The 9,386-nt window shown below is 43.8% G+C and overlaps 1 protein-coding gene across 1 annotated transcript; it reads left to right on the forward strand.

The window, feature by feature from the left end:
* The first annotated feature begins 1,064 nt into the window (after window positions 1–1,064).
* On the forward strand, window positions 1,065–9,278 carry epx (eosinophil peroxidase). Its single transcript, XM_030731135.1, has 17 exons — window positions 1,065–1,082; window positions 1,161–1,253; window positions 1,335–1,417; window positions 1,541–1,716; window positions 2,607–2,739; window positions 2,842–2,971; window positions 3,057–3,263; window positions 4,556–4,922; window positions 5,001–5,161; window positions 5,235–5,493; window positions 5,579–5,749; window positions 6,698–6,935; window positions 7,010–7,221; window positions 7,295–7,459; window positions 8,281–8,364; window positions 8,470–8,566; window positions 8,780–9,278. The coding sequence occupies exons 1-17, from the start codon at window positions 1,065–1,067 to the stop codon at window positions 8,835–8,837; spliced, it is 2,652 nt and encodes an 883-aa protein (XP_030586995.1). The 3' UTR covers window positions 8,838–9,278.
* The last annotated feature ends 108 nt before the right edge of the window (window positions 9,279–9,386 follow it).

Raw genomic sequence — 9,386 nt, forward strand, 5'->3', positions numbered from 1 at the left:
AGATGTAAAACCTTAGAATTAAAAGAGGGTGTACGTTCCTTTTTACATGACTCTACGCACAGTTTTGTTTTAATATCAGAAAGAATCATCTGAAGGAACCTCCTTGACTAGAACTCATTATTTATAAGTGAGGAAATGTGGGTCAACTGACACTTGATCTGCCTGTGTGCCAAATATTTGGTCGTACTTTTGCCGATTGACAATTTCTACATCTGCTCTTCTCCTGGCACATGCAGTAGATGGTCGGTCAACAGTGATAATATTAATAACAGTGTAATGAAATGGGACTGGTGATCCATTTGATGGTATCACACACCTGGAGCATCAAAGGGGGAAAAGCTACACATTAGAGTTTTTAAGCCTCACACCGGACAGAAACACTCTTTGAGACCTTTCTGTCTCATCCTTGCGCTCGGCTCATCGTCATTTCCCAGAATCCCCACTTCCAGCTCGCCCACCTGTCTGTGTCACTGGCACGGGGACCATCAGATTGAAATGTTTGGCATGTGGCAAAGACACAGTCACCCTTTTTAATAAAAAAAAAAAATAAAAATCCCCAAATACTAAACTTACCCTGTCACTGTGAAGTCTCTTTAACTGCTTTTTTTAATCTGCTACTAAAGTTACTTTGACTTCTAATATTTCAGCTGCCTCTTTGTTTGGTTGAGTGCTCCACTACAGTAAAGTCATACACTCCCTGCTCAGTCAAGAGAAGGGCAGGATTATTTCATTTATTTGAAATGCTGATTTGACGTAGGCTTTTCATCATGTGTGAGCTCACTGGCGTAAATTTGATTTGAGCAGTTATTAGGTCAAGGCAGCGAGTCCAGTGTTTGATGTTGCGTTTCTGTCACCAGAAGGATAGATAAGGGGATTCTGCGCATACCTCTTGGCCCCGCTCTCAGTGTATACATAGCACCCTTGACACTTGGAGCCAAACACACACTTACACTTGCTCGCACTCAAGATGAGTCAAAGTGAGTGCAGCTTAAAGATCCTCCGATTCATCCTCTGAACCTGAAGTGAGTCTTCTTTGCCCAGACTGAACAGTTTACAGAATATCCATGGATACAGCACTCATGGTGAGTTTCTGCTTTTGTGTTCAAATGAAGTTCATGCAGAAGTTTTTAGACTTCAAGTTAAATGTATTTTCATTTCAGGTGGCTGCATCTCTGCTTCGACTGGTTCTCGTCCTGCTCCTCATCCCTGGTCATGCTTCACTGACCAAAGTATTTGGTAACACCTCAGGTAGGGTTTCTGATTATTGCTGAAAAAAAGAAGGTACTTTGAAGCCTTTCTGACTGTTCTGCTATGTGGTAATCTCAGGAAATGAGTATCTGGGGGCTGCATATGTTGATCAGGCTCTTCAGAGGGCACTGGAGCTGACTGATGCTGCTTACGCCCACACAAGTGAAAGGTAGAAATTCTTTATTTTAGTCTAAAATATATCTGGAAATATCTCACAGTGGGCTGACACACAGAAGAAAAAACTCATTTTACCTCTTCGAGGGAATAAAGACAAAGCTCTGAATATTTCCAGGGTGAAGAAGTCGCTGTCTGAAGGCGCTCTGAGACCCAGTGACCTGCTGGCTCAGTTTAAACAGATTGAAACCAGAACCAGGTCCCAGATCCGGGCTGCTGAGCTGCTGGCCAACACAGTGGAGCTGATCAGAGAGATGGTCTACACTAACACTATGATGCAACCCAATGCTTACGGTACTAAACAGCACCAGGACACAACATAAACCCATGATTTTGCACCTGTAGGTGAGATGATTCTTTAATGAATTTAATCTGATGAAATATTAAACAGATACTTTAATCTAGATCATACTTTCAGTGCACTTTGTTTCAGTTTGTTTCAGGTTGTAATTGAATTCAGACAATTTATCTCTTCTGTAGCTCTGTCACTTGTTTTATGTGCTTCATTTAACCAGGTAAGATTATCATTGTGATTAAAAAAAATCTCCCTTTTGAGGAGAGCAGATACTGTTGAAGCCACGGATACAAAAAATACAATAAAAGCCACACAATATAACTTTCATGCAGTAAAGGCAAATTTAAAGATAATTATCCAATTTATCTTTTCAAAAACCACTGCCATCAATCAAAGTAAATTTTAATCATATTTTGCATGTGTAGAAGCATAGCTACAAGCTCCGTGTGCTGCACTGTGTTGGAACTACACTGAACTCCATCATCCTTTAAATAAACTGTAAATGATCTGCCAGTCCAAACTTACTTCTGTAGTTTCCACATACTGGCACTTCCCTCCCCTCTGTATTCTGCATTTCTTTTGTACAGTATTTGTACGGTATTGTTATGAATTTGCAGTTTTCGGTTACAGTTTACACATTGTTCTTAATGTGCCAGGAAAATTCAACCCTACAATAGGAAAGATGGTTCAAAGAGGCCACTGGAACATAACCAAGCTCGTCTGAGGATATAATACACATGCAAAACCAAATTTCAGGAGTATATTGTACAGATAATACCTGTTTTTGTCAGGAAAGGACAAAATAACTGATCTGATCTCTCTGATAATGTTCTTTATGTTGCAGTGATACTAACTTAGGTTTTGCTGTGTTTACTTTACATTCCCTCAGAGCTGCTGAGTGAAGATGATGTGGAGAATCTGCTGCAGGTGACAGGCTGCTCCGCCGAGCTGCAGACGCCCAGCTGTCAGACTGACTGTCTGTCTGAGCGCTACAGATCCATCACAGGCGAGTGCAACAACAGGTCAGAGCTAACATCAAAATCAGTGTTTGGCAGCGTGGTGCTGTTCTTAACAGACGTAGTTGTCTTTAGGTAACCATCTCTCTGTGTTCTGTTGTTGTTCAGACAACATCCGAGATGGGGGGCTGCAAATATCCCGTATTCCCGCTGGTTGCCTCCAGAGTACGAGGATGTGTGGGGGATGCCCAGGGGCTGGGAACCAAAACACACTTACCACAATGTCAGCCTGCCTCCAGTAAGAGTCCTGCAGCAGCTCTCAGTCATCCTCTGTCCTGCCAGCTGCGTAACCCCGTCACTCCTCCTCATCTTGCATGTTCCAGGTGCGGCTGGTGTCACAGGAAGTGCTGTTCACTCGCAATGACAACATATCTGCAGACTCCACCCTGTCCCACCTACTGGTGGATTGGGGTCAGTGGATAGACCACGATCTGGTGCTGACGCCTCAGAGCCCCAGTACGGCCGCCTTCAAGACTGGAGCTGACTGCACCCACACCTGCAGCCGAGACTCACCCTGCTTTCCCATACAGGTGTGCTACACTAGCTGCTGCTCTCAGGAGGCTCTGATTTTCTGCTTCCATCTCCCCTTTCTTTGAATTTATTTTTTAACTCAAATATTTATGTACGCTATTATTTACTCTACAACACACAGTAAAACAAAGCTGTGAATATTACCTGAAACAGTGCCTGTTTGCCTGTTTGTAAAAATGCCTTTGAAGATGTGATGTGACCTATTGGCAGTGAGTGTTTAAAGTTATGTCCATGTGTGTTGGGACATTGACACATTTTCTGTAATTTTTGCCTCTGTACACCGCCACATTCTATTTACATTAGAAAATTAAGATGTGGTTGCAGTGCAAACTCTCACCTGCAAATCAAGTGATTTAACAAAAGTATTACCTTAACCATTTAGAAATTACAGTTATGTATAGTATCCATGTCTAAAAGTAATTGGACAATTATTGTATTGTCCATGGTCTGTAACCACACCTCACATTAATTACGAGGGTAAGTAGCACCCAGGTGCAAACGTGCGCACCTTCCATCCATCCATTCGCTTATCCTGTTCAGGGTTGTGGGGGGGCTGGAGCCTATCCCAGCTGTCATAGGGCGAGAGGCAGGGTACACCTTGAGCAGGTCGCAGGGCCAACACAGAGAGACGAACAACCTTTCACACTCACATTCACACCTATGGGCAATTTAGAGTAGCCAATTAACCTAACCCCAGTAAGTGCATGAATGTGGGAAGAAACCGGAGTAGCCGGAGGAAACCCACACAAGCACAGGCAGAGGGCCAAGCTGGAATCGAACCCAGGCCTTCCAGATGTTATTCTAACTGTGAGGCAGCAGTGCTAACCACTGCGCCACCGTGCTACCTATGTGCGCACCTTTATAAAAGCAAAAGTTTTGGCAGTTTGCTGGTCTGGAGCATTCAGGTGTCTTGATGCAATGGCACAATCTTCCCAGGAGTGGGGGTCCCAACAAATTCACCCCGAGGTGAGACCGTGCAATGCTCAGAGAAACTGCAAAAACCCAAGAGCTGCATCTCAGACCCTACTGGCCCCAGTTAGCATGTTAAATGTTCAAGTTGATGGCAGTACAGTTAGAAAAAGACTGGACAAGTATGGCTTCTTTGGAAAGGTTGCCAGGGGAAAGCCTCTGATGATTGATGGGTGACGATTTGGACCTTACAGTTATTTAGGCTAGACTGTCATCAAGGTTTTTTATTTTCTCACAGTATTGCTATAGAAAAAATGTCAGTCTACCTTTTTTTTTTTTTTTTTACTATCTGCAACAGTTTAAAGACAACTTCCTTTCCCAGATCCCACTGTCTGATCCTCGTAACGGCATCCAGAGTTGTATGCCTTTCTTCCGCTCTGCTCCCAGCTGTGGTGCCGGAGTTCTGCCTCATCGTCACCGTGAGCAGCTCAACGCCATCACTTCCTTTGTCGATGCCAGTATGGTATACGGCAGCTCCACTGGTCTGGCCTCTGCTCTCAGAAATCAGTCTTCTCCTCTTGGCTCAATGGCCATCAATTCCCAGCACTCAGACCAGGAGCTCGCCTACATGCCCTTCCTTCCTCGACTGCAGCCTCACCTGGACCCCTGCGCCCCTCGCAACTCCACCACCTCAGAAACGTCAGACAGATCTGCTCACCGACAGAACACCACATCCTGCTTTCAAGCTGGTGAGTGGGTGAATTTAGTAAATCATCCACTCTCTGCAGGCTTCAGTGTGGCTTCTGTTCATGACTAATGCTTCACAGGTGATTCAAGAGCCAATGAGCATCTGGGATTGATCGCACTGCACACGCTCTTCCTGAGAGAGCACAACCGACTGGTCAAAGAGCTGCACCTGCTCAATCTTCACTGGAGCCCTGACACCCTCTATCAGGAGGCCCGCAAGATCATAGGAGCCATTCACCAGGTATCTGCAGCAGTTTGTACTACCTGTATCTACCTGTTCTCGACATTTTGACTGGTGTTCTTAATCCTTTAAGATCCTAACATGGGAGCACTACCTGCCACGGGTCCTTGGTGAGAGTGCCATGTCTCATTTGATGCCTCCTTATCAGGGTTATGATCCCGATGTGGATCCCAGCATTGCTAACGTTTTTGCAACCGCTGCATTTCGTTTTGCTCACGTCACCGTGCAGCCAGTGGTGACCAGACTGGGGGAAGGATATACCACTAACTCCCAGTATCCCTCTCTGCCACTGCATCACTCACTGTTTGCCTCTTGGAGGATTGTGCAGGAAGGTAAAGAACAATGTTGTCATTTTAATTTGATTATGTGTGTGGCACTCAGCATTTCTATTTCTCTTTAATCCCTCCGGTGTTTCAGGTGGTATTGACCCAGTGCTGCGCGGTTTGCTGCTGTCTCCAGCCAAGCTGCAGACTCCAGGCCAGATGATGGTGGAGGAGCTGACAGAGAGGCTCTTTCAGGCACAGGGTGGGATGCCTCTGGACCTCGGAGCCCTTAACCTCCAGCGAGGCCGAGACCACGGCCTGCCTGGTAACTATGACTATGCAGCCTCTGGCACAGATAAATGCTCTGTCACTTCACTCTTCTGACTGTCCCATTATTCTCATTTCCAACTCCGTGGTTTTTCATTTCATTTTTGAAGTCAGAGTAGTTTTGCATGACTCACAGGTAAAACTAATCCATATGTACAATATCCTTTACTGAGCCTTGGTACAGTCTCTCATTTCATCTTCTGTCTAAAACAAGCATTTTTAGCACCTTTCCCTTTAAACAAACTTTCTTGTGACTGGCTTTTCTGTGTTCTTAATTCCATCAAATTTCACAAGATCCACAGCAACACTGGCTGAAATGCACCCCCAAACCATAACACTCCCCACAGAGCATGTACAGATGGCTGTAGGCACTTACTGATGTGCCCTTCTCGTGATCTCCTCTTTCAAATTTGGATTCATCACTCCATAAGACCTGCTGCCACTGATTTTCAGTTCAGTTCTTCCCTCAGCTTTTTCTCCATGTCTGCCTTCCTTATGAGCTTATGTATGAGATTATGTGCTTTTGCAACGTGTTAATTAGCCTGCCAGGTGGCCTCTAGTCCTCTAATAGTTATTTGTGTTGCTTGTTAATTAAGTAAGAGCGAATATTGGCCCTCAGAAATTTCCCTCAGGGTGTGACTTATCATGGCGCTAAGATGCCTAGATCATAATGCATGTTATCCGTGATGCTTTGGCTGTTACTCTCATAGACTGCAACAGCCCCGCACAAAATCTTAGAGAATCTGTGTTCATATATTTACACTGAAGTTTGAAGGTTCATATTCCCCCTTATTAGTTCTACATTTCTGTCTTACTGTAAAGCATTTGGTGAAATCAGTTCAGTTTGCTAGGTTCGCTAGCAGAGGAGCTCCTTGTATTTAATACTCCTTTTTGCTCATCTCACTTTCTTCAGTCCACCTTTAATCTGGTTCATTTCGTCCATCAGGATACAGCTCCTGGCGAAAGTTCTGTGGACTTTCTGTTCCCAACTCCACATTGGACCTTGCTGAAATTTTGGGTAACTTCACACTGGCTCACAAATTCCGACTCTTATACGGGACACCACACAACATCGATGTGTGGGTGGGGGCCATCTCTGAGCCAGCTCTGCCTGGAGGCCGAGTTGGAGCGCTCCTGTCCTGCCTGCTCGGCAGACAGTTCAGAGCACTGAGAGACGGGGACAGGTAACCTACAACTAACATTCAGTTATTAAGAACATGATGCAAAAAGTGAAATCTAAATATGTTTGTCTTTCAAGGTTTTGGTGGGAGAGGGAAGGAGTGTTCACCAACGCCCAGAGGAAGCACCTGCGCTCAGTCTCTCTGTCCCGCATCATTTGTGACAACAGCCACATCACACACGTACCTGCCAACCCGTTCTCCCGCACCGAGAGACCGGAGGATATGCTGCCCTGTTCTGACCCCCTCATCCCTCAACTTGACCTCAGCCCCTGGAAAGAACAGGACACAGGTGAGGATGTGGAAAAACATAATGTAGAGTATGAAGCTGGGGTCGACTTAATTTTTTCACTGAACTCTCACAGATACCCGCTGCGGTCCAGTACCCAGGATTCAGTCTGGCTACTCCCTACTCTGTAACTCTGTGATCCTCTATCAGTGTCATTCTGGTTTCAAGCTACTGGGCTCTTCATCTATCACTTGTGATCCAAACAGCCAGCAATGGAGCTCGACACCTCCAACGTGTCAGGGTAGGGAGACTAAACTGTCCAGTCGAGACCTGATGGCATGTTGATATTTTCTTGTGTTCCACATTATGTTTAGATTTGTAAGTTTAAGGAATTTAATGCTTAAAAATTGAGCATTAAAGCTCTTTCTTAATCTTGAAGACTTCACAGCACAATTTCCATTTAAGCTCAAGGATGAATTGAAATGACAGCTTCCAGGAAGTCCAGGAAGTTCTTCATGAGAAATTTTAACCAGGAAAACCCAACAGGGAAATGATTATGTAACTCAAAAGCTTCAGAAACAGCAGCCAAACCAACTTGTTAGTGTATATTTTGAATACATTTTGCACCAGTTTTAACTTATAATCAGCAATTTGGTCAGTTTTATTGTCTAGATCAATTATTCCCAATGTCTGGGCTGTAGTCCCTGGTGGACTAGGAAGGTACTGCAGGTGGGCTTCAATGAGTCATTTTCAGTAAAAAAAATTAAAAAGGAAAAAAACTTTACTTTTTTTTTTAATAAGCCTGAAATATTCCATTAAATTTGGAAACCTAATAAAAACAAATGAAACCAAGCAATGGGATTAAAACAAGCAGCAGTGGCTGCTTAATCGAGAATCAACCTCAGCAAGGAACTCAGCAGAAAATTAAATTAAATGCTTGAGTGGACTGCAGAAGACATTCTGGTTTGTTCAGAACAGGCTGTGGCACTCTGGAGTTTGGGAATGGCTGGTCTGCATCATTATGCGATTTCAACAAAACTTCTGTAATCAACTCCACTCCCTTCTAGCCGCATCATTTGTTTTGTTTGGTTTTTTGTTGTTTTTTTGGGCTGACTGCTGCAGATATCGATGAATGTGAGGAACTGACCTCTGTTTGTCCACAACATCTGGAGTGCCTGAACATACAAGGTTCCTTTATGTGCTCAGGTTGGTTTCAGATCACCTTGAAATTCACATTAGGGAATATTTAAGAGATTGTTCAGCATGTAATATGTCTTCTTCTGATCCGGAACATCTCTTCATGTGACCCAGAGCCCTCCACGCTGTCTGCTGTCTCCATCGTCACTGCAGTGATAGTGGTGTTTGGAGGTGTGGCCATGCTGGTGATGAGCATGATTTGTTTTCGAAGGTGAGTTACTCAAGGTGGAAGTCATCCGCATGCAGATTTATCTTTTTACACAACTTCTAGCTGGCTAGTTTCAACAAATTGGAGCAGAAACTAACACAAATGTAATTATTATTACTAGAGCTATACAAACTCAGTGAACTAAATATTGTATAAACTGTTCATCCATCCCTGAAAAATATTAAAAATATGAATAACCAAACTTGTTCCTTGCAGATATTTCCCCAAGAGAGACGAGTTGGTCAATGCTGGATGTTGCCAAGAGAAAAGTTAATCAAACCTTTGCACAAGTTTGGTTGATTTTTGTTGTAATTTTCCTGTTCAATGATCTAAATGTTTTTCTGTGTTTAGTTGACTAGCTGCAGTTTTTTTTTTTTTGTTATATACATCAAGTCTGTTTAATATTGTTGAGGATAGGTTCCGCTTACAAGAAATTACCTTTTAAAAAAGGCATAGTTTCCCCTACACATTACAAAAGTAGCCAGTGTGACTGTGCCCACTGATAAACAACAAGTCAAAGTACTTATTAAGGTCTACTGTAATCTGTACAGAGGTCATGAAAACAGCAGCTCAGAGGTCTTTCCAATCCGGAAATTCAAATCTTACTGGAATGTCAGCTTCATAAAGCCCCTCTGAACGTGACATGGTCTCAGCATTTCCTCAGCATTCCCACTTATGAACCTGTTAGGCATATGTGGGTGTTAGGTTGGGCAGTTTCCAGCAATGACCTTATCCCAAGACCAAATCTGTGGCACGCTCAGAGTGAGAATCACCTATTGGTCATCTGGTTGTACTGGGTTGAAATTAGCTGAAGTGATGAGTC

Source organism: Archocentrus centrarchus, chromosome 6 (assembly GCF_007364275.1).
Source record: "Archocentrus centrarchus isolate MPI-CPG fArcCen1 chromosome 6, fArcCen1, whole genome shotgun sequence".
Lineage (NCBI taxonomy): Eukaryota > Metazoa > Chordata > Actinopteri > Cichliformes > Cichlidae > Archocentrus > Archocentrus centrarchus.

Bases quoted from the DNA above. Each gene is read 5' to 3' on its own strand.
- epx (XM_030731135.1), top strand. The intron at 3,264-4,555 runs GTGTGCTACACT...TTCCTTTCCCAG, and splicing joins CACCCTGCTTTCCCATACAG to ATCCCACTGTCTGATCCTCG. The intron at 5,162-5,234 runs GTATCTGCAGCA...TAATCCTTTAAG, and splicing joins TCATAGGAGCCATTCACCAG to ATCCTAACATGGGAGCACTA.